This window comes from Echinococcus granulosus (assembly GCF_000524195.1).
Source record: "Echinococcus granulosus chromosome Unknown EG_S00043, whole genome shotgun sequence".
Classification (NCBI taxonomy): domain Eukaryota; kingdom Metazoa; phylum Platyhelminthes; class Cestoda; order Cyclophyllidea; family Taeniidae; genus Echinococcus; species Echinococcus granulosus.
This window is the reverse complement of record NW_020170423.1, coordinates 573,512-598,604: the sequence shown is the minus strand read 5'-3', so window position 1 is coordinate 598,604 and position 25,093 is coordinate 573,512. Positions and strand designations below refer to the sequence as shown.

Sequence of the window (25,093 nt, the reverse complement as noted above, 5' to 3'; positions counted from 1 at the left end):
ATAGCGCGAGTAACAAATATTGTTTTGAAAAGCCTAGTTGACATGCCACCTACATTGCTTCAAAAACTCTAATGCCTATTTCACTATTGAACTCACATTTAATAAAGCCCTACAATCGCTTACTTGCTCACTGCTTCATCAATAAGCACCGTTTTCGGTCGCTGGTCAAACTTTGCGTTTAATTGTCACGAAGAGCAATCAACAATGTGGTGTGTACATTTTATGACTACCGATTTGCAAGTGATTTATCTCACAAGAGCATTATTGGTAGTGCTACGCAGAAATAAAATGGAGTACTTTTGGGGACACCGCGGGAGGTATCTTGCTTCCGCATTCAAATGCCCAGAATTTCATCAATGACATCATTAAAAGCAAAATGATAAAAGTACTTGGCATTTTATTATATGCCGAAAAGTGGGTAATTTTGTGAGTTTATTCAAGTTCCAAATGCTTAGGTGACATTGTGTATTATTTCTGGTCTGAACAATACTACTTAAGTCTTTAAGGCTGGTATTGAACAAATAAGTAGCATAGTGCTTTGCAATTTCACTGCACTTTTACCTTGGAGACAGAGGCCTTTATTTTGCTATTGGCTAATGCATTCCTATCGCCTTAACCGGCACAGTACCTTCTCCCACAAGATCTTTAGCAACATCGATGGTGATCGGCTGTTCAAATTTATGATACGGATCTAGCATATTTGATAATAAAGCCAAAAGGAGTCAAAAACCAATTTTCATAGCCACAAAATACCCATGTTTAAGTTCAGACTTACGTTTTGATGTCCAATTTTTGTCAAAATTCGGCTCGATTTTAGCTGAAGGTTAGATGTACACCGATACCCTTGCTGACTTAACTTAGTTATTAGGCCAAATTATCTTCTTTTGGTCTTGGCATGTTTTTATATTACCTTTAAATTGTGAAAATCAGCCTTTAATAATAATAGCTAATATTTATGTGCTCTAACAGAACCGTTTTTAATATGTGAGGTATTTATTGTAGTGCTACAGTAGAAAGTTTATTGTCGACGTAAGGAAGGATTGGGGGGCTACTGGCAGAGGTTGGAGGCCGTGCCGCCTAGCAGAATTTCAATGACTGAGTCTTAGGTGCCCGCATAAGTAAAATTAAGGGTTAAAAACAAAGTATCGCATAGTCTCTCTCCTCTTGTAAGCATCGTTTAGAATGTTCTCCTTGGTCAACCTCTCGATTCACCCATATTGGCATAGTCCGTGCTCTAGGGAAAAACACCCACGAACCACTCCCACCAGCCACTGAATTTTCATGCAGCTGAGAGGATATCTGACTACAAAGCTACCTATTCCTCTTGATCCTGGCGTTTTGTCCTATTTGGGAACTGTATTAAGGAAGAGGGAATGTACTGGCTATCTCGTATGTCCATCGTCAATCGTAAGAACACTGTCTTAAGGCCAGAGCCATTCAAGTAAGGATGAAATTTTAAAAAGCTTCGTGGGTTACTGTTTTGTATTTATTCCTCCTTGCTAATTTATTCTAACTTCCATATTCCCCAGCCATACCTATCTGGTTTCTATCTGAGTAGTGAAGAGGTGGAAGAGGTATCGCCTATACACTCAATTGACATCGTCTCATGAGTGCTGTGGAGAGCTCTTTAAAGAAATTTTTGAGATGACTAAGGCTAGCGCCACTTTAGTTGTAGATGGCACCCTTAAGAATACAGGACTGGGATAACTGCCAAAGGTGGACTTCATTTTCAACCCTTAGGGATCGCCACGGTTTCTCCCATCCGCAGCATTTGCCTTTCTCCCCTCACGTTAAGGTTTATCATTCATTTGTAGAAATCATGGTAGATGACCTTTAGGATCAGGTGCGCTTTTTGCTGGCACCAATGTAAATCTTCAAGTCGTCTCCACAGTCATAAAAAGTCACAGTAGTATGGCAGAAGATATATTACTGACATGAAGATGAATTGTGGAGTTACCAGAATGGCCAGGAGGTCATGCTACTTAGTGGGAGGAAAAAGCAGAACCTTAGGTGCCCGTGCAACCAAAACAAAGAGTTGACCAAACAACTAAAATATTACTTTATGCTGACTGCACCTACATGGGCACAAACCTAATAAGAAACTTTTACCACGGCTAATTCAAATAAATTTCAAGTTATTTAGCATTAGCAAATGTTTAAGTAGATTAAAACACGATATCACTTTACGAGCAGGCATTGTTAGTCAAAATCGCTTGATGTAAGGCGTTTGGTGAGCAGACCGCAGAAGGCTTTTATGTGATTCAGCAGTTACGGCTTGACTACCTACTTTATGGTGAAAATTTTCATGGCAACTTTTAACGCGTAGTTAAGCACATTCTTGTGCTTTTCGAAATCTCAACTTTTTATCACTTATCACTTGATAAATACAAGACTTTAGATATTAGAAATAGCCTTGAGATTATAGTAAAAGCTCTAAACGACGAACTGTACTGTTTTCATATCGTCGATCGTCACCTGTTGCGGTAAATACCGCAAAAAGTGTCCTACGGGGCGGGTGGAAGGAAAACGGATATTCACATTAACAGGCAATTTGCTGCATAGCTGTTTACCTAACCACAATTAAACCCACGCAGGGAGAGTTGTACAAAATTCATGGCTTAGAAGTGATAAAATTATTTTACTATCAATGTAATGCTTTGACAGTTTGTTTAATTCCTCATTTTATAGTGTGAGCACTTAAGTCGCTGCGGATTGGCCTCCAAGTCATTTCATTTGCCTTTCAGCTCTTCTGTGCTTCGGTAGCATACCTTTGTCGTGCTACTCTGACTTCTTACCACATCAGAGCTACACACAATTTAAACATTCAACTGACAAATTGGAATTACAATGATGTGCTTTAAAATGACCTTGATTTGATTCATTTAAAGAAATCCCTCAATTGAGGCAATGAGACTTGTTTCAATGAGCCTTCCTTACCAAGTGGAACGTCAAATTGTCATTCTAATTGTTTACAATTGTCTCATTTCTTCAGTTATCTCAAAGGAATGTGCAAACTATTTTAAAAGCAGTGCCTTGTCAGTAGAGGAAGGCGAAAAATAATCGCTTCAAATACAGCCCACGTCCGCGTCAGCAGGAGTCATTCCACATTCTACATCACTCCCACCTCAGTGTTTGCCGGTTAACCCATTTTTTTACCTTCTTTATGGTTGAATGTGGAGAAATTGTAACGGTGCAATTTGCCGCCATCTCACATTCTTGGCAAAAAGGGAAACAGAGATGTGAATGAAGTGTGAACTTTGTGATGAGTCAAATATGATAATTTTGGTTTGTCCTAATAAATAATTTACCCGTAGCCACGGTTTCAAGTGGTCGTTAATTTAAAAACTTTTCATACAAAAAAAAAACGGTGAATAATCAACTTTAGAAATGAAGGGAGAAGCCGGCCCGGGTAATTTGGTAGTTCTTACTTACAACATCAGTAAGCAGTAAACTGGCGACGAGAATTCCGTTTTCTGTCATTTAATTGCACTTATTTGTTCAGTCTATCTCGATTTGTTTACTGCACGGTGGCATAGGGTCATCTGTCCTCCTCTTTTCCCAGTCAATCTATCTTCTCAGCTGTAGACTTTGCGAGCTATCCAGCAGTAATCTGATTGCCACACCGCTAAAAGCTTTCGCCATTCTTCCCACCAGAACAGATTATACTTCCTCTTTAACATCGTATCAATAGCACTGAGACGCACTTAGGAGTGTCTCCTTTCCAAGAATAATATTAATTGGGTCACTTAGAAGACTTCAAGATCTACTTCCCTTTTGACCAATTTTGAAGGTCCGTGGAGCAGAGAGAAAGCTGCATGCCAACATTCGTCCCTCCTTCGTAATTAGATAAAGTAAACGTGATCATTCGGGAATGCTTATTTGTTCAACCTACATATTTGCTTAAATAGACTTAATCTAAAATTTGCAAGCACTTAGTTTTTTTTCCAATCTCTCAATTCTAACGGCAAGAAATGCACCTTGAGAGCGTTTTTTGTCTTGCTAGAAGTTGATACCACATCTGATAGAACCACCTCACGACAGAGGCAGCTCTTCTGTAGGTATATGTAAAGGAAGTCTATATGTACTTGTCAATCATAATGGCCCTTTAGGATCTAGGGAATATTCCCTCACTCTGCGCCTTCAAATGTCAGACTTTCTAATTGTCAGAGTGTATGCTTTGGGTGGGCATTCAAAAGGTCACTAAATGCTCCCATGCAGACCGATGGCGCAGTTGGTTGGACATCACAACCATTTAGTCCCTTACCACCGTAAGAAACCTATTTCATGATTTCATTTTTTTTTGAGGAAAGCACTTACATGGAAATTTACATGCACTCCGCATTACGTAAGAACTCCTTTACTGACTGATAAGATCTGTCCATATTTACGTAATATCTGCCAGTGATAAGTGCTGAGTAAATAAACGCAACGCAAGCAATTTGAACTCCAAGCCTACTGGGAACTTCCACTATCACCTAACAGACCTTTTACATATTTTAAAGAAAAAGTGCCTTCCAAGGAGCTAAATTGCGCAATCATGTTGAAGGTTAAAATTTCACAATTCCCGAGATGACTTTACTTTTTCTTCTGCACTTTGGCCTTTCACTCGCAGACATTTCAAATTATAATAAAAGAACCGCCGGCCTTTGTTATCCTCTCAAATTTGGAGCATCAAAATCACTGAAGTGACTGCAATTTTCATTGTGATTTTCCTCATGTGGTCGCTATTTTTCAATGTGATTAATATTGATAAATTTATACTTAAAATTATTTTATTCAGCAGGAAAAGACAAAAAACTGCCAGACATCTTATTATTTGGATTTTAAAATACTTTACTTGAGTTAGGTTTTTTGGATCGCAGTAGCGGGGTGCTTGGCTCAACCCACTTATCCCTTTTGCAATCTACTTCCAGACTTGAGTTCAGGAGTTGCTTAAAAAATTGAAAAACGACAAGCAAGGAATAAAATGTCATTGTAATGTCTTCATTTCTTAAAGCTGTGAAAAAAGGAAGTGGAAAAGTGTGGAGTGGAAGCTAGTGGGTCAAGAGGCTGTTGTAGGTTGTGCCTCTGCTTAATGTTGAGGCGTACATTATAGTTGAGAAATTGTTCCAGATTTGTCCGGCGCCACTGCGACTGGCGTCATGGAGAGAATTCGTGACTCCGCCACACTGTCAGGTTATGGCTTCGTTTGTGTGTATGTGTGCGTGCATGTGCGTTGGCGGAAACTCCCGTCTTGTTAAAACTTCCACCATTTCCCCACACTGAATGAATTTTACCGCCTTTTTCATGTTTATTAAGACCATGATGAAACAAGCTAACATAGGCAAGTAGAAACTCTGTCCATTTAAGGTAAGTGTTTACCTTACATTAATTACATCTACGGTGAATTATTTGGCCCTTTAGGAATTCCATCAAGTCGATAAAAAAAGAGAACGCTATGCATTTATTTTTAATCTGAAAAACATTTCACTTGTTCGCATTAAATATTAATTGTACATTAAGGAATTAAATTGTGATTAACCTTTGGTAGAGTCTCTTTCTCCTCGATGGATTACATGCATCTGTCATATGCTTTCCTCAGTGGCGAACATGACAACCGTAGAACATGGGCTTTTACACATTTTAATCCTAAATTTCCGAGTCTATTCTAACAGATTTGCCGTTGTATTGTTCATGTTTATGGTTATAGGTATGCGGATGGGGGTGGGAGCTGTCGCGTTCTCAACAAGAGGGTGTAAGAAAGTGCGGCCTTCAGAGAGGATGTCTTTACTGCTGCAAATGGCGTATCGGGAGACCGAGGGCTGGGCCTGGAGTGAGTGAGTCCTGATGCTATGATGGCCTTAATGTGCCCATGGCGATTCCGAATTTTTAAGTTTTCCTTCAGGAAAGGGGATTTATTGGCACTCCTTTACTAGTTAATCAGGAGAAAAAAAAAGAGCCGGAAGTGGGAATACTTCGAGAATGTTTCATTAAGACGGGTAAAGAGATGTTTACGATTCTAAACAATTTCAAGATTTCTCAGTGTCCAAGGTTTCGGCTCCAGCAGTTGTGGCATGGCGTGCTGTTCTTGCTGGAAATTTTGCATGTTTGATATGATACTCAAGTTACCTTTAGATTTTTTGGCACCTCGAGTACATTTTGTATGATTTTACTTTCTACCAACTTCATCATTGACGTCGGATAGTGCATTTAACCCAAAAACTAAAGCCTAATATGATTTAACAATAGAATTAGAGGGGTCACCAGAAATGTTTAAATAAAAAACCCAGCTTTCCGTGGGGTTTGATGACGAGTACTGTACAATAGCTGACGAAAGTAGACCCTCTTTAGAATAAAATCGGCTACTTTAGGCAGAAGTGGATCCGATTTTTGCTATCGTGCTTATTTACAGAGAAAGAGATTGGCTGGTTTCTTACAAATGCCTAAATTTCTTCGCAATCATTTCTGTCAAAATCAATTCACTAGTTGAACCAACTAAGGAATTTCAAATATGTTCTGCAAAAAGGTTCAGCCAACAACCCATGGTTTTAATCCTTCCTCGAAAAAAGGCGCAGTTAACAAGAAGTAAACCAGTTTTTCGCGAAAGACAGCAATCAGGAGGCGGCACAAAAATGCAACGAATGTGTACGTAGAATTAAATGATAAATTATTGCTGTCACGGTAATTGTCAAACAATTCACCCTGAGTCATTTGTAGTCGGTAAATCAAAGCAAGTTCTGGAGTTTGTCCAGTTACCCACATCTCCGTCCATGCTGCCGTTAGGGAAAAAAAAAACCGTCAGCACGTCTTTGAGGGAATAGACTGCATTTACTTTTCACTAGTGTCAATTGAGTAGCCTAAAACGCCTCAAATACCAATTTGAAACAGGCGACCTAAAAATATTTTGCATTTAATTAAAACTGGGCAAGTTCAGCCCCTGAAAGATTTTGGGGATTTAAATTAGGCTGGATTTTTGAAAGGATTTAGCTGACTTTTTCTAGCTACGCATATGGCTCCGCCAGTAAACTACTAAGCACAATGTCAAAGCTAAATAATTTTTTATTCATTTTGCATAAAAGTGAAAAGAATAAGTTGATTGATTGCTTAGCATTTCATTTTGGCTTCGTGAGCGCCTAAGGCTCCGCCTTTGTACTTCCACTTGGCAGCATAGCAACCGAGCAAAGTCGGTAGTCCTCACCCATTCTATACGTTGGTTATACACTTTCTTGTTCAGAGAAGACCTGAGGGGCTACACTGCAGACAATGCAAACGAACGTGGTTGTAAAGAAGAACATCCGCTGGAGAGGGGTAAACCTGTGACGACCCCAATGGAGGAGTTGGAAATGACGTCTAACTTCGGCAACTACCCCAGTCCCATATTCTACTGAAGTGCTATTAGCAGCTTAATTGACACTAGCCATGAACTGTCTATAAAAGCTCATTACAGAGCTACCTACGGTATCTGTATGAAGATGTCGATCAAATGGACAAGTGACACCTCTTCCACCTTTCCACCAGCTGGTTAGAGTCCAGATAGATATGAATAGGCAGCGCCGACATGAGAACAAAGTGGCAAGGAGCATCAGATGCGAAATTCTATCTCCACTACAATATGTTTAACTCCGTCCTTTATTGGATGACTCCACTTGTAGGCTAGTGTTCTTATGACGAGCGATGGACGCATGAGATGGTCAGCACATCTCCCTAACAGGACGGAACTCCAGATCCAGTGATTTTTCCAGGAGGAATCACTTACTTTGGAGAAAGGTACCTCTTCAGTTACGCGCATGCTTGGCAATTGGCAGGTTTGATTGGGGGGTGTTTCTCCATACAACACCGACTATGTTGTGAAGGTCGACGTGGGAGATTAAACAAGAGAAGCACCAGGTTTAAATTAGTAATTTGATTCTGAACCCTCTGGTCTTAATCATAACTACGTGTCATCATCGATTAAAGTAATTAAAAATGAAAATGTGGGTACTATTGAACGATGTATATCATTTGCTAGCACCTATATCAATTGGAAAGGGGAAGGGGTGGAAAATAAGTCAATGTGTGCTAATCAAAAGTGATGTATCAGCAGGTGAAAATAAGACTCAACAAATCCTTACGTTACTCCGTGTGAGAATGTGCTGTGTAATCACTGACTGACTGACTGGCTGATGGATTGACCTACTGACTGACGTAATGAATAGTGGAATCCGTGCTTCTGTGTACCGACGCTCGTTGAGTGAACAGGCATACAATCCATTGGTTACCCATAAATCACCCACTCATTGCCCAACTTCCCACTACACATTATACACTACCCACTCGCACTTCCAAGGCACTCATCTCTTCACTTCCTGTAGGCTGTGCTCCATTTTGGTGTGCGTGCGACGGACCGCAGACGGATGCATCATTTAGTGAGTAGTTCACTTTTCCATTTGTTAAAGATCAAACAACCACGGTTGCCTTATTCTCATGAGGCAACACAAGTCCCCACACCACTTTTGACAGGACTCACTCATGAGAAAACTTGAGTTTCAGAACGGGGAAGAAGTAAGTGCGGGAGGAATGGAGGAGGAGGAGGTGAACATTACCTCTGCTTCTCCCTCACCCTCGCCCTCATTCTCCATATTCGCTTGGCGATATTTTCCTAAGCTTGAGGTAATCATCGCCTTTTCCGGCAGCACCATTAGACAATCACATGCGGAACAGCAGATAGTTGGGAGAGTAAAGGTGAGATCGAAATAAGGGATGACGAGTCTGCGTTGTTTGGGTCTAGAATTCAAAAATTTATCTGTAAACGAATATGTTTGTAACTAAAGACATACTGGATCTTCACTAATTATCCTGCACTAAGGATTCGCATAAGATGGTACCATAGAATACGATGATTCGGAAAGTACCACAAAATACACCCAATAAGCGTTGCTCCAAGTTGAGTTACTTTTCAACCGGATCAGGTCGCTGAATTTCCTATTGATTTTTCTGCCATGAAATATCCCATGGGGAAGAAGTCGTTACTAACATTTGTTGCTGCGGCTTTCCGACTTTCGCAGCTAAACCACATTTAGCTCCAAACCACCTCGGCGCAGGAACACCAAGCAGACCGTGACAAACTCCACCGATGCAAGATCACATCCCACCTTGAACTAACTGTGAAGTACACATCACCACAGCAACAAAACTCCATTTTTGTAAAAGTTCCTCCAAGTTTCCTTTTTCTTTACACTTCCGTAAAACCATAACAAATGCCTCCATTTAAACATCATTCATAATAATATAACATCAAAGACGGGACAGTAGCATAGATACTGATCGCACTCCCGTTGGATCCACATTTTACCCACAAAATGGCGCACACGTGAAGGCTAAAAATGGAGCCGCACATGACCCTGTTGTGCCCAGCACAAATAAATAAATTGAAGACGTGTATAGCAAAGCATTCTGTACACCGATCAAGTAACACACACACAAAGTAGGGACAGCGAGAGTTCAGTTGGACAGGCGCTGTTAGGGATGCTACGAGAGAGGCGGATCGGAGAATTCCAAACTTCTAAATCGCTCCGCGTCATAAAATCCTGCTTGAACAACACGGCCATCGAAAAATCGCCCGTTCAAATTGTAGACGGCTATGAAGGAAAGATGAAGTGGGTTTTTACAGATTAACGCAACAAATACGAGAAATGAACTCGCATTAGACGTACAAAACATGCACTTGGCATAAGAATAAACAAATTATCTTCGCCACAGTTGGTCGCATGCATTATTACTTGAGCCAAGTTGGCATTTCAGATGAAGGCGCCTGATTCAGGGGCATACCCCGGGGGCCAAAGAAAAAACGAGTAAAGGGTGGAAGTCTGTGTGTGGACATAGTCATTGAAGGGCCGCAGCGACCGCTCAGACACTTCGATTATGGTACACGACTAATGATAGCCAAGGCGCTCGAAAACACCGGATTTGAGCTGGTCACAAGTGGGGAGAAGGGGTCAATAGAAGGTGCTGCACGCAAGTTCACTGCCCCCTTCCTGCTTTTTAGGATAGGAGTGCTAACCAGGTGAGCAATCTATGCAAAAGTACGATTTGGACTCGGTTAAGTCTTCGCCATCCCCTCTGAATTTCTCGCTCTCTCTCTGTAAGGCTGTGGATCAAACGAAAACACGCCTCTCTGCTGCCAATCTAGGCAAATCTGATTGATGAGTAAGATTTCATCCATTCGATGCTATCAAACCAACCAGCACACAGGGGACAATCCCCTAAATAAAAAAAACCATGTAATAAAACCAAAACCTTAAATGGTGTCTATCGCTATAAAGTGCACAAAATGGACCAACGGAATCAGGAAAGCAGAATCAAATGAGACCAGAGCCCTATCATCTTTTGCTGAAGAAGAGAAATGATAAGTAGGAATAGTTGCAGTACCTCTCGCAGCAGCTTCAGTGTTCTCAAATTCGACGAAAATGCGAACAGCTTCGGGTCCATCACCGGCATCAGGCATTTGGTAGATCATGCAGGTAACAACGGGCCCGTATTTGGCGCACTCCTCTGCCGTTTCAGGCTCCAAATCGTCGTCCACTTCGCTTGGTCCACCGCACATATTCTGCAGCAACACTACCTATAATGGGAGTCGAATGAACGCTGAGCTAAGCCGGGACTGTTTGTGACAAACGAATTAACGACGACCATATTAATACAGTCCATTTCCGCCTAAAAGTGGTTTAATGTAAACGCGAAGGAGGGGGCTGAAGTACAATTCAAATATATTTCATAATGCTGCATACTGCGGCGTTCCCGGTATACCCCATGATCACCTTTCTACTTGAGTCAGTACGGCGGTATGTGAGATTGAAAACAGTTGCGAAACGGGAAAGAAGACTGCATATAAAACTCCACCGCCGTGAGAGGACTTTCGATTTCAACAATAATCCCAACTGCAATAATGTCATGCCAACTTTGTATGCATTTGTTCTAGGCTTTTCCCTCTTTTTAAGACGATCTCACTTAATTACAGATCATTATTGTAGGACTCAAGACCGTAAATTCCTGCCGACAGTTAAAGCATTTACACTTTTGGCTCTGTGATTCTAGTCATCCACAGAAAATGTGCTCTTATAGTGAGAAGTCGGCGAAAAGCAGAATTTGTCTTATCCTGGCACCCTAGTCACCTCTAAAGAAATTAAGGGGCACACCGACTCTACTGCAAGACCGTGGAATGCGCCGATGAGGTGACGAGGAGGACATGAGAAGTTTAATTAAAGCAATGATGAGCTAGAGAGGGCATGCTATCTTAGCTGCCGCGGTGAGAGGCTCCACAAACTGCACTTTCGTGCGCCCGCCAAACAGAGACCTTTAAAGCCTTGAGGCAGAGTGGATGGTTTACTGTTCAGATGGTCAGCAATTCACAAATCACGTCCTAATAACTTAGACAAGGAATCTCAGCGGAGTTGTCTGAAAAAGCACATATGCTATAATTTCAATCGTATAAGTTAACGGTCCAAAGGCTCAGCTCATCTCACCCAAGCTACAAAAATCTAGATCTTCTCCATTTAATTGTAGTCATTTCTAGACCCGTAGGCTCGATAACATCTTTAGAGTGTTTCGATATCAAAGCAATCACAAAGTGGAGTATAAAAGCAGATACATTTTTCGTTTAAAATAATAGGATCATACCTCAGTAGCGTCGAGTGGCATTGTTGGCATTTGCTGTTGTTCCGCGCCCACTCCACCAACAGACGATAGCATCTCTGCTTCCTGACTGCGTTGAAGGTCCCTCTCGTGGATGATCTTGCCACCCCGGCGACTGGTCTTCTCAACAACCAGAGCTGATGACATCCCTTGACCCTCCTTGCCCAGGCCCTGACCTTGACGGTAGCCCATTCGAGCCATCATTTTGGCCGCCACAACGTTGCTTGAAAGCCAAAGGAAAGAGGTTGGGAGGGTCACTCAAACAAGCAAGCATATTTCCTTTATTTCACTGCATTTACAACTTTAGTAAAAGCTGCAACAAGTACCTTTTTGTGGTTTGTAAATCCGATTTTTTTGTGAATAAAAAATGCACCAACATATAAAAATGGTTTTTTGTGCGGTTGCTAGACACCTGTGACAGATAATAACAAAACCAGGGAAGTGGTGTTGGTGAGTAGTTTTGTTTTTCATTTTTACTGTGCGTAAATCAAACACAAGCCTCCCCGATGCATAAGCACACAGTTGAAGAATGTGCTGTGAATTTCAATTATGCCTGTCATTAAAAGGGCAAGCCATAAACCAAAAATTTAATTTATTATCTAGCAGTAAAATATGGAGGGCGAGCAGTGTGTGACGAGTTATTCCCATTTTCGTCGCAATAAGCTGGAAAAAAAGACACAAAAGAAGTGCGCAGATTAAGGATTAGTGGAACAGTTTCTTGGATGCTTTCTATTCAGATAGGAAAGTCGTATTTCTCACTTGGAGCTGAAATAGCATCGCGCTTTGCAACTACTGACGCGCATAATGAAGCAAGCGGTTTGTACCGCTAAACAATGGAGTCGCCTCCATTAAACTTAAATGTTTTATAAGCACTAGGAGCATTGGCTAAGTAACCATAATAGGATTAAGGAACCCTCTTACTGATACAAAGAATAGGAATATGAGAATCTCGGAAACAGCAAACATGAAAAAGAGCAAGCATGGTTCGGCCAGACTTATTGTGATGGGATATGAGTGCACACGCCCCACATTAGGGAGAAGTAAGCATAACCAAAATAGTCGCTGATCCCTTCAGAACACCAAGACCGATCTAAGCTGCGGATGAAAATGAGCAAAATGGCTGGAGAAGATACGACAGGACCTTCTTCTCGCCAACTACTATAGGTAAGCAAATGAGAGGCCAAAAAAAGTACAAAGACAAAAGTGCTCGGGAATAATACACCAGGTAAACAAATGCGCTCTTCTCATCGCTTGTTTAAAAGTGATTTGGATAATCTGCGAAGAACAGTGTCAAAATATCCAAGCCCTATGGGCGTCGTTTAATTTTCCAATTTGGTTCAAAATGCACGGAAAAAAGGGAGCGTTTAAAATGAAGCAACCACAAGGAAGTTAGAGTAACGAAAATAAACTTCAAATTATTTATCGGGCTATACCGTTCAGATTAAGTGTAATTTCAACTCCCTGATCGGAGATAAAAAAGGTGAAGAAAAAAGATTTTGCACTTTTACAGGCCCCAGCATCGGAGGATTATTTCAAAAAAGTATGATAAAATGTTGATTATTAGAAAATAAAATTCTCTGTTTTGCACGAGCAAGCTTGAATGTTATTTAAATTGGCATTTCGCGAGACTTAAAAGGTCAGACAAAAGAAGAACAACCCTGGCCCCGTGTGAGCAATAAATCAGGATTGTCATAGTGGGATCAAAACTCATGAAAAAGGGTCCTTTTCAATTTAACTGAATGTCGAGTTTTGACCACTCAGTAGGTAGAAACGTGCCCAGCTATCTTGCCCAGGTATGGATGTGTCAAACACGCTTTAAAACATTGAAAAGATGACCGTCAAAGGGAGCTGTCACGCAGCTGCGACATGCACTCGAGAGCGAGAGTGGGTGAGTTGGTCTAAGATTCACGGCAAACTGGAGTTAGTAAGTCCCGTTTCAAGGAAGGAGGGAGGAGAGAGGAGTAAACGGAAGTTTGAAGTAAAACCCACACTGTGAAAATTCCACTTCGTGTGTCATCGGTCCACGCTACGCCTTCTAGTGACTCAACCAGTGGACACGTCAATATGTGCACAGAAATCGTCCACAGTGAAGTCGGAGAACGGACTGGAAATAAAAACCCACGCACACACCCGATTAGTGTAACAGAGGTAACTCACATGCCATAATTACCAGAAGTAGCCTGAGCGATGGAGTCACCAAATTCGTCTGCATCAGTATCGACGGTAGCGGCAGTGTTTCCGGCAGTAGTAGTGGCAGCCGAGTCAGAGCCGGGAGTGACGACAACATCCTCGAGGAGACTGCTGGGTGGAGCGATAGCGGCCCGACTAGCTGGCGGAGGCGGAGGGGGTCTTCGTCGGTGATGCGAGCGAACTCGACGGCCGCGATCGTCGCGATCATCCCCCGAGTTGTCCGAACTATTACCACTATCACTGCCCGAGAGGTTTGGTCGGCGACTAAATCCATCCCCACCATGCGAGTCACGCGTCCGATCCTGGGAGATCGAAAAAGAGGAAGCGCAAAACCATTTGACCCAGTTCCACTGTTACAAAGTTCTCAAATTTGATCTAGTACAAGCCCACATTAATTAAGCCTGCATTGACCAGATTATACGGACTTCGTCAACACAAGAGAAAGAATCCCTATTAGAACCCAGGTTAATGAAGCCACAAAATCTGTTAGGGGATTTTGAAAATTTTGTAACACGCTCAAGTTGAATACTGATCTAAAGAAAATTTACAGAACATAAAGGGGTGTGCTAAGTTTAAACCACGTCCGAGATTTTTAGTTTGACGAAATAAAAAATGATTGCTTGTTCCTGTTTGCCGAGTAAAGTATGTCGCCCATTGCAGGGGTAATTCTTCAAAGGGCCTAAAGTGCAAACTAGTTCACGAAAATTTCAAACCCGGCAGTTGAGAAGCACGAACCCTGGCTAATCCAAGGGTCTAGCTTCTTTTCGGGGAGCAGCAAAGATCTTTCCATGAAGTTTGATGCTAGGTATCACTTTCGATGCCTTCGATAAGAATTTACGTCAAATTGTTGTCTTTTTCCCAGAGCTGAAAGGCTTTCACAAGGATGAAATATGTTTCAAAATACAAAGACGGGCAAAAAGTGGATCTCATTTTTATTTCTAGAAAGAGAGGAAATATTAAGTGTTTCTCTGATAGATAAATTTTGGACCCAAAGTAGAAAAGTTTCCATACTAGGACTACACACTGTAGTTTGGATGTTGAATGTGGCAAAATTTAACTATATCTACATCATAAGCGCAAATGTATGCGATTTTTCCAGTAAACGATTTTATGGTAAAAAAACACCAACAACACTTGAGATTAACTATGCGCAGGATAGCTTGGCGTTGTCAAAAAGGTGCCTTCATGAAAAGGTTACTGGTAGAAGCAGCAGGCTTGTGCTAGTTATCTCCTTCCTCTCTCCCTTTAGACGGGAGGAATTATCCACACTGCGGCTGTTACGCACTACTTCGCAGGATAGAAGGAAGCTCAATCGCATTTGCGTAGAAAGCTTTTCGTCCCACACAGACCAGAAAGCCAACTTGACATATCCAAATCGGGCTAAAAGGATTCAAATCTGCTACCCGAGGTGTGTGTGTGTGTGAAATCACTGGTCTAAAAAGACACCCCCATCTTTTCCTTTTCCCCGCAGGACATATTCACTTTTTTGAAGAGGAAAAAACTGCCAACACGACGGTTGAACGACTAAATTTTGAGGAGACGATTTATTGCAATCATAAAATTGCTGGTGTTAATAATTAAATTCAACCCGAAGGCCAAATCATCGAGCACGCAAAGCGGTTCTAAGTTTTCAGCGAGCATTACTTCCTACAGAGAGCTAAGAGTTCAGTGTACTTTACAAGTAGAACAGGAGTTGATTTTGAGTGATTGATAAGGCAATTGGTAGCACCGAACTGTAGCGCCGATTGGTTGATTTTACAGACCAACAAATCTAACCTACTTAGAATGTTAGAAGTAACTCATGCATGATTAATGACCGCCTCCAAGTTAAGTAGCCTGCAAAGCAATAACTTAAGATGATTTAACCTCTCCTAGTTAAATCCAATGGCGGATAGGTGTGCAAGTCCATAGGCAACGATATCTGCTTTTATGAAGGAAAACAGACTTAAACGAGAGAACCTTCGATCTTCCAAACAGAAACTCAAACCCTTTTTACAAAAAAATAAAAGTTCATTAAGTGAAAAATTTTTGAGAAATTATGACACATACAGGAAGTTTAAATGAGGAATTCCAATTCCCCTTTGACCATTGCTAACTTCCTCGAGCACCAAAGAAGTGACAGTTAATGGGTAAATGAAACAGAGGAACAAATTCCACGCGTCTAATCCACCGCATCTCCAACCCTAATTTCTGCGGCGAAATGAACGCCGCAACGCCAAAGGCGAGGTTCAAGTCGACTTGACTGGATAAAAGCCTATTGCATTAGAAAGAGGCAAAACTCACATCAGCTTTCCGTTTTTCGCGTTTCTGTCTCGACAATTCCTCATAGTCGTTGGGGCATAGAGGGTTGTACTCATCCGCCACGCCCAGAGACAAGCTCGGTTCACCGTAGAGCAGACCCGAGGTCACTGAAGAGGTGAAGTGAGAAGATCCACTCGTACCGCGACTTGTTGAAGAAGACGACGATGTCGGCGCAGAGGTGACGCGTTCCATCTTACCCGTCATTTGATTAAAGCTGGGAAAGGTAACAAGGAGTGGGTTAATGATGAAGAACGCAGACAGAACTACTTCAGGCTGAGGAAGGCTTAGCGAACAGAAACTGCTACCATTAGATAATAAAATTTCAGCTATACGAAATGATCAAACGCTTGGCCAGTCCTGCTTGGTGATTTAAGCAAATTGAAAACATTGGTATCTGTTACTGCGTGGTATTAGTGTTACAAGTGACAGCCAAACATGATCTAAATTTTTTATTCTACACACATGCGTAAAAACGACTGGGACCGTGACTGCAGGACATGTAGTACTACGTGGTGACTGGACCTCATTGCCAGTGCTGGTAGCTAGCGCACAGGTCTTACGTGGTCCGACCCGGACACCCTTAATCAAGGCTACAAGCAGCAGTGGCAGTGTGTGTGCTTGCAATATTTTGCAGTCAGAACCAAGGCGTCTTGTCAACAAAGGCAAAAAAAACCAAACCTGTAGGTATCTACCTGTACAAAAGATTTCAAGGAGCGTTTGTATGGTATTGTTGGCGACGCTCCACCGTAAAAGTCTGTACGTCAGTGGCAGCCCCTAAGACAGTGGTTTTCACCCCAGCAATCGGTTCTGTGAACCTGCACAAGAAATGAATCTTTCGTAGGAACGGTGCCCACAAACGGCTACGACCATTCACCATTTCGAAATTAGCGCAAGCTGAATATTGAGGCAGTTTCCCACTTTTAACCAGCACATGATAATTGCCTGGCGTATTGAACTGAAAACCGCTTTAATGAGGAGGACGAGGGCTTTCTGGATCACATCATTGCAGGTGACGAGCCCTGGGTACATCCTCCTGTGTGGGTGGATAAGGATACTTTGGAAGTGAGTGTTTCAGCATCGATAACGAAGTGAAAGAGACCGTCCTAGGACGGTTCAACCGCACCGATAAAACCTTAACAGCTACAACCTTCCCAGTATTAATATTGAACGCAGAGAGATGAGTCCACCAAGGTTGCGAGGATCCCTCTTAAAAATAAATCCAGCTTTTCATCCTTTCAACTGATTTATCTTCAAAGGCCCGGTTTAACTTGAAGACTCCACCTAAATTCTACCTTTCAATTTTAAAGAAAACAATTTTAAATTACTTGGCACCACGCCGTGGGGTGTCGTCATTACGGCATTAAAGAAAGCATTTGAGTTCACAAATAAAATCATGCTAGAAAAGCACCACTTTCTCCAAAAAAGAAACATTGTTGATTTGGGGTCGTTTTGATAGCCACCACAGGAGGAACAAAGGAGTCGCTTCTTGACAAAAAAGCAATGGAAGGAAATGGCATCTGCTGAATGAAGCGAGGGGGCTGAGGTGAATGACGAGAAAGACAAAGAATTGCCAGAGATGAGGGCAAATTTTCAAACTACACTGCACCGGCTGGAAGCACAATTGCAAGCTTGAATTGGCTAGCTAATAGCTAAAAATATCAGTGTTTATAGGTGACAGCCACAGCAGTGTAACCGACACCCTAATCAAGACGGTGCCAGTATAGGTATGGCCGGATCTGCACTATTCGGAGATTGATTGACCACAAATAAGGCCGTTACAGCTCCTAGCATTCTTTTTTACAGATACGAATCAAATGCACCACGTGGTTGACGAAAGTCAAGCCAGTGAATTTCCTCCCGAAAAGATATTTACACGGCAAAAATCCAAATCAAACCATGTTGGAAACCAAAAGTTTCTACGAGAAGATGGAAACGCAGATGTAGGAGGCTCTCTTGATATACTTGATCGCACATAAAGAAGCTATATAGGAGCGGTTTTAAGAAACTTACACAATCTCATATGGAGAGCATGACAAGTTGAAAATCGACAAATCAAACAGCGCAGTAGAATAGCACTGACATTGCAAAGACTATCAACCTCGCTGATATTGCAGTCGTACCAATAGCCCCATGGCCCTTATGGGCATTAACATTGAAAGTATTCTTGATCTCGTACACCGCTGCAACAAAGTAGTAGAAGCCAGGTACTATGCCGAAATTTCGCGGAAGGAGGACAAATGGCGTAGAGATCCAGTAGAAAAATCCTTTGGTAACTTCTTCAAGAACTGCTCAAAATACCACTATGAACAGTAATTCGTGACAATGGTCTGGAAACAGTGACTGCCGGGTCCCCCTTAGACAAATATTCCAACAAAAAAGGTGTACTCCCTGTAAAATTCCATCCGGTCAAGAGGGCCGCCCAAATGAATCCTCTCCCAAGGTAGTTCCCCTAACGGAGGGCACGATGCACCACCACTGATGAAATAAAGAGCAATTACGCTGGGGTGTCAACAGACTGTATCATCTTTGTACCACCTTAGCGATGGATTTCAAATTTACTTAAAAACCAGAAAAGTAACCACAGAGAGAGAACATTGCAGCAGTACGATAAGAGCGCTTTTCAGTCTCCAGTAGTCTGGCTACGATGTCAGTGGTGTGAAGTAGTGTTCCTCTTACTCAAGTTAATAGTCCTCCAGCCTTTTCATGCGTCCTCGCTAAAGTCGCTTCCACTGACAGGAAATTAAAATTCTACTTCTGCAGGAACGCCTCCAAATGCACTCGATCGGTTTAAGGAGCTCCGCAAATTGAATAAACGACGGTTATCATTTGGAGAGGTGAATGGCGCTTAAAAGTGTTGTGATAGGACAGAGTAAATCCCACAGAAAAACAGGATTTGAAGGGCAGAATAGGCGTCGTTTAGCGTGAGCTATAGAAAGAAGAATTGGGGCAACTAACCGATAGGAGCCCTCGGCGTTAGTGCCACTACCACCGCCCCCACCCCCACCAGCGCCTCGACGATGCAGATCGACAACTGGAGCTACAGCGGATCGGGAGGCGTAGTCACTGCTGCCGCCGCCACCACCGCCGCCACGCCGACCCTGAGCGCGCTTTGCCGCCATGTGAGATTGCATTAGCTGCATTCTACGAGTAATGGGGAAAAGAGAACATGAAAAGGCGAGAATTAAGACTCAAGATGCATTAAAATAACTGGAGGAGGGTAAAATCGAGTTGGCGAAAGCGTTTATCTGTAGTGGCATACATCAAGTGCATTAAATTGAAACAAAATGCACAAAATACCAGGCAAGCAAAGAGACTCATTGAGTTTTAAAGGCAAGGAAATAAGCTATTGGAGAAATGAACGATTGAGCTCAAATGTTGTATCCCAAAAGATATAAGGCGACAGAAAATCTGAGCATGTTCAACTGGTCTAATAATATTGCAACTTGTAAGCGTTATAATGTAAATTTGAGGAAAAAAATCGAAACATTGCAATTTATTTACGGTTCAGTAAAACACTGCTTCAAACCTATTGTGACGAGTAAAATGAAGTGACGTTTCGGGCAATAATCATGGTGAATGCCAAACACACGTACAAAATTTGCTTTGGAGAGATAAAACCATTCTAAAAATCTAATGTTATAAAAGTTGTTTAAGGCTGTCTTAGAGGTTGCAAAATATGCCTCCGAAAAGCAGATAAGACCACCGTAATTCTTAAAAATGAAGATTCGTGAGATTGAGCTAATGCCTGCAGTAGAAAGCAAACCAACTTCTACATGCGCCAGGAATGACAAGGCATGAAAGAAAGAAACCCCTATACGGGATTCCATGGGTGGAGTAAAAGAAACGGAGAACTATGGGGAAGCGATCATTCTACCGAAACCGAGGTAATTCGTGGGATCAGTCAATAAAACATCCCCTAATCCCTGCATGAGAGAACCGGACGGCTATATGCGATTAGAAAAAAATACCAACAAAGATATTAACTGGGTGTTTGCTCAACAGGATCATATTGGCAGATGGTGTGCTTGTTCATGTGGCAGAGGCCTTCAGTAGGTGAAATCGGAGTAAAAGAAAGAACTCAAGCTGCAAAAGATACTGCTTTTTAACTTAAAAAGACGGAAAAAAACGGAGAATCACCGGAGGCACATGAAGCCCCTGTTACAGCTAAAAAAAGACTCAAAGGAGTAACTCACCCTGAATAACCACCCGGGGCGGTGGTGTTGCCTGAGGCAGCTGCAACAAGACGACCGATTCCAGTGGTTGTTGTCGTTGTAGAGCCAGAAGAAGCACCTGCAGTGCCTCCAAGAACCCATCCACTTCCACCGCTACTACCACCACCACCGGCACCGCTTCCCTTGCTCAATTCCACATCGTCCAGACCATCGTACAGACTAGAGGTCATAACTAAAATAAGAGGAGAACAAACAACAACGAAAATATATTATCGAGCAGACAAGTCGATAAAGCATTAGTAGCCAGTCAGTCGCAAAAAAAGGCACTCCCGGCAATTCTTTTCATTAAAAGATGTAAAGAGGAGTTAGAAATATAAAAATACAATCAATCAGGATGTGTGAAGTGAGTGTAACACTACGACAGAAAGGAAAATAACCATTCAGAGTGGATGAGGAAGTCAGGAAGCGAAATCGGAAGCAAATAATGATAGTTCACCAGTCAATAAATATCGCTTTTGGAAAATAATCTCTCCCGAAACTGGGACCCGTTATTGTGATGACGATAAAGCACCCCCCTTAGGTCCTGGAGGGGAGTCGAGATCGGAGCCCAATTTCTCACTCGATGATTTTTGCGAATCCGCTAGTAACTTGGAAGGATCATCACTAGTCATAAATTCAGTTACTGACGGCAAATGTTCAGTTGAAGGTGGAAGATGAAGATTAGGAGATGCCTTCCCGGAGTCACAATTAGGAAAATTAGTCCCTTGGTCTGGTTTGTCAACAGAAGACCGTTCCATGGGTGGTAAAGACTCAGATTCCTTATCTCCATATCTTTCTTCGGAAGAATGTTCACTATTGGAGTCACAAATATTCGAACGCATTGGATTAGCACCCACCGAATCTGGAGTATTTGTATCCCCTGTCACATGATTACTCGATTTACCTTGTTCTTCTAGTGATAATGATATCGTCGTGTCAAGTTTTTCAGATGGTCGCTCAATAGAGAGGCCAGTTTGTTGGGTGTCTAAGGCTAATCCATTGGGTTCATTTGTCAACAGTTTCGATTCAGTTTGATGAATGTTTGATGAGTCAGCCACGTTTACGTTCGAAACAGATTTAACACATTCAGTCGCACAATTACTAGATTCACTTTGCAATAGTGATTCATCTTCATTATGCTGTTCAGCTGAGAAATGATCTTGCTGAGTGCTCGAGTGTAACCCAATTACATTAGCTGAGTCGCTCGCGAACACTTCTGATTCAGCTGAAGTAATTTGGTAAAGGCTTGAAGTATCCTCTTCGCAAGTGCTTCTAGAAATATCGGCTCCCTTGGATTGCAAAGGCTCGGCCATTACACCCTCAATGACAACATTTTTCGAAGAAGCAGCGTCATCAACACTAGGAGGCGTCTGATGAATGTCTGAGGAATCCAGCGCATCTTCATTCGAAGTATCTTTTGTGTCTTCTGTTCTTTGACTGTCCATCTTGACTTGTTTCCCAGGCGACTGATCAGCCGAGAAATAGTTTTTTTGTGCGTCCGGTCGAGACTCACTTGTATCAGCGTGGCCTTTTATCGAAACTATAGATTTGCGTTCATGATGATCGGGAAAATTTTCAGTTACTGAGACAGCCGTCTTTTGAAGAGTTTCGGAAGACGAGTGCTCCAATAGCTGTGAAGGCTGATGTAAAATATCACTTTCTTGTACGTATAAATCAATTTCGGAAGGCTTTGAGGGCGATCCTGTAACCACTTCAGATACACCGCGAAAATAGTCGATTTCAGCCACCGGCACGTTCGATCCAGGGGAGCTGGACATGAAAGTCTTGCTCTTAGCCAAGCCGATATTTTCTTCGGGTGACAGTTCCAATTTGTTCTTAGGAGCTTGCGTGAAAGCGGGTTCGCTTTTTTCACTAATGTGGACTTGATCATTTATGTAGTCTCGTTGATCCGATATCTGGTTAGATGAACCCGTAGATGATAGTGGTGGAGCTCCTGACCTTAAGCCATTCGATGGAGATGCTTGGGAGACGACACCACCCTTCATGAGAGCCTGATGAAGCCGAACATTCTCATACTCTTTCGCGGTCACCCTTTTTCCATCTAGGACAATCTAAAGGCATCAGAATTAGCTTTTTTGCAGAAAGGATACCTACCAATGGGAACCTCGGACCCAGAACATTCAGCACATTTCGTCGGTAGTAGGGATCATCACAAATCGGATTTCCCGACAGCTCCAGCGAATTCAAATGTGGTAGTTCACCCAAGTAGACCAGCTCCTCAAACTGCGAAAAGAATATAAATAACACTCTACTAATAAACAAATAAGTAGGGTGTGCATGACCTCGCTTACCGACTCAATCTTGTTGTCAGAAAGATCTAGATGCTGAAGGCTAAAAAGACCTTCTACGAGAGCCGCCGAACGAAGGCCATTTCTGGCGAGCATGAGAACTTGAATCTCACCGACGCGTTCACGAAGGGGCTTCAGCGGCGTCTGGAGAGGTCTGCGTCGCTCCGTGGCAGAGTCGATGGTACCCGCGGAGGAGGCGAGCACCAGAGCCTCTAGAATATCCACCTCATCCTCGCAAACCTCGGCAGGGAAAGGATTTGTCTCCTCACCGATGTAGAGCTGGTTGTCAGATAGATAGAGCACTCGCAGACGTGACAGCGATGAAAGAGGCGCAAGTTCAGTGAGAAGGTTGTTTGAGAGATCGAGAATCTCAACATTTGGTAGGAGGGCCTGTAAGGGGTGGAACTTAGTGACAATGTTGAAATGGAAATGTTTTCATTAAAGGGGTGTGAAAACTAACAATAGTTTGGTCGAGAAGGTGAAGGAAGTTATTAGAGAAGTCGGCAATTTTGATCTGATCCCAGGGTAGAGTTGGCACTGGATTCTCTCCATAAACCCAGTTTCCACCCCCCGCGGCAAAAAGGTCACCCAACATAAGATTCTACAAAAGAAAGCATTAAACACAAAAAAATTAGCAATATTGAATCGGGCGTCAGAAATTAATTCGTTCGTATCCTCCTAATCGGGCATATCCAAAATTTTGTAAAGTGCTATGGGGCTGATAGAAAGAGGCTGCCTGGAGCTACTAATCGGGTTACTCGCGATGATGAAGCTGTTTATGGGAGAGTACTAGTAACAAAGTAACGACCTTGGTAAGAAGCATCAACAAAAAGGTACAATTTCCATGCTTGATCACATTAAGTAAAATACTCCCACACATGAGTAGCGGAACAATTCATTACACCAATAGAGCGGACTACTTTGTTGAAGAAGGAAGGTGTGACTGCTCACTCACCTTGAGATTTTTAAGGCTGTGATGAACAACCAACTGAATAACTGTGGCTTTTATGTGCTCAAAGCCACGCATACAACCAAGATCCACGTTGTTCAACTAGATATCACGAAAGAAATCGTAAATAAGCAGAAGAAAATGCTTTGAAGGATAAAAAGCCCAGGGCAAAGGTCAATTCATTTCTGTTAGAGAGATGGCGCAAAGTGATTAAAGACAATGACAATTGAAGAAACGCCTCTAAACGGTCCTGATGGTAGTAACCCGAAAGAAGATAAGCTCATCTATTTTTAATACTGCTTTATGCACTGTGCTGGAGGATAAAACTCGTGAAACATTCATATCATCAGGGCTTGATTAGGGCAATGATAAAAAGTTAAGGTCTGTAAGTGATGTGAACGATGCCCGTTTTGTACCGTCCACCTTCTTCTTAAAAGATCCATCTTAATCTCCTTTAATTTCAGTTATCATTTAAGGTTTCGAATCTGATTAGCGTAAAAAAATATTTCCACTGAATCCAGAAGCCTATTCATAAGCTCTATCAGTTTTCTGGTAAACAAATTAGCAAATGCAACGCTAACAACAACACCACCTTTATGAAGAGACAATAGTGAAAAAAGAGATAACTCACTTCCAAATACTCCAGACTCCTAAACGGCGACATATCAAATATTAGGGTATTTATAGCGATACTACTCTTGTAGATTTTATCCAAGGACCCAAAAAGCTAAAAGGCAATAAAAACAACCTCAGATATTCGATGTGTCGCGGTTGAAGGATACAGTCAAGAGATGTGGCAGTGAGAACAACTCCTACCAAATATTTCAAGCAACTTCAACTTAAAATGGATGCGAAGTGGTTATTTGATTGTTCGACTGTTTAGTATGAACTGAGAACTTATGAGACAAAATAATCCCTTTCTTTCAAATTATGGAAAACGTTTACACCTCGATGGCGCACAGACACCTGCTTGGGCGGTGTAATACGTTAGGTAATTGTTTAAGCCCTGGCTTTGGTGACGGGACACTTAGGGGCTCCGCCATTGCACCTCCTCCGGGCGGCCTGACCTCTGGGTCATGTCCGAGCATTATATCTTCCTTCGCCTTCAAGGAGGTCTCGGTATGCTACAGCGTTATCCATTTATGCTTGATAGGCAACCCATTCCCTCGTCTCCCCAATACAATCCCCGCAAAGGACGAAAGTCCAGATCCAGTGAAATTGCTGAGAGGGATCAGTAAAGTTGCAGCCAGTTGCATGAAAATTCTATGACTAGTGCGGTTGGCTCTTACAGCACCGGCTACTTTGTGATGGCCCACGCGGGAGGGTGACCGAGGGAGACACCGAAAACGACACTCAAAGGAGAAGTGGCTATGTAGCATGTTTATTTGTTTAATTCTCATGCCGGTAACGGGCCACTTAGAGGCTCCACCATTGCACCCCTGCCAGGTGGCTTAGCCCCCAGACCATGCCAGCACCCCCCACAA

The 25,093-nt window shown here is 42.4% G+C and overlaps 1 protein-coding gene across 1 annotated transcript; it reads right to left on the bottom strand. All coding sequences in view use genetic code 11, as the record gives it.

Annotated features, from left to right (window-relative positions):
- Positions 1 to 8,504: 8,504 nt before the first annotated feature.
- On the bottom strand, positions 8,505 to 24,988 carry EGR_05672 (Splicing factor 45; the record flags this gene model as incomplete). The annotated part of the gene is made up of 15 exons (XM_024494921.1): positions 8,505 to 8,742; positions 9,491 to 9,596; positions 10,387 to 10,579; positions 11,635 to 11,872; positions 13,807 to 14,141; positions 16,123 to 16,354; positions 19,096 to 19,281; positions 20,334 to 20,544; positions 20,884 to 22,423; positions 22,467 to 22,595; positions 22,664 to 23,050; positions 23,121 to 23,261; positions 23,616 to 23,711; positions 24,241 to 24,336; positions 24,899 to 24,988. The coding sequence occupies 15 exons, from the start codon at positions 24,986 to 24,988 to the stop codon at positions 8,505 to 8,507; spliced, it is 4,218 nt and encodes a 1,405-aa protein (XP_024350718.1).
- Positions 24,989 to 25,093: the final 105 nt, after the last annotated feature.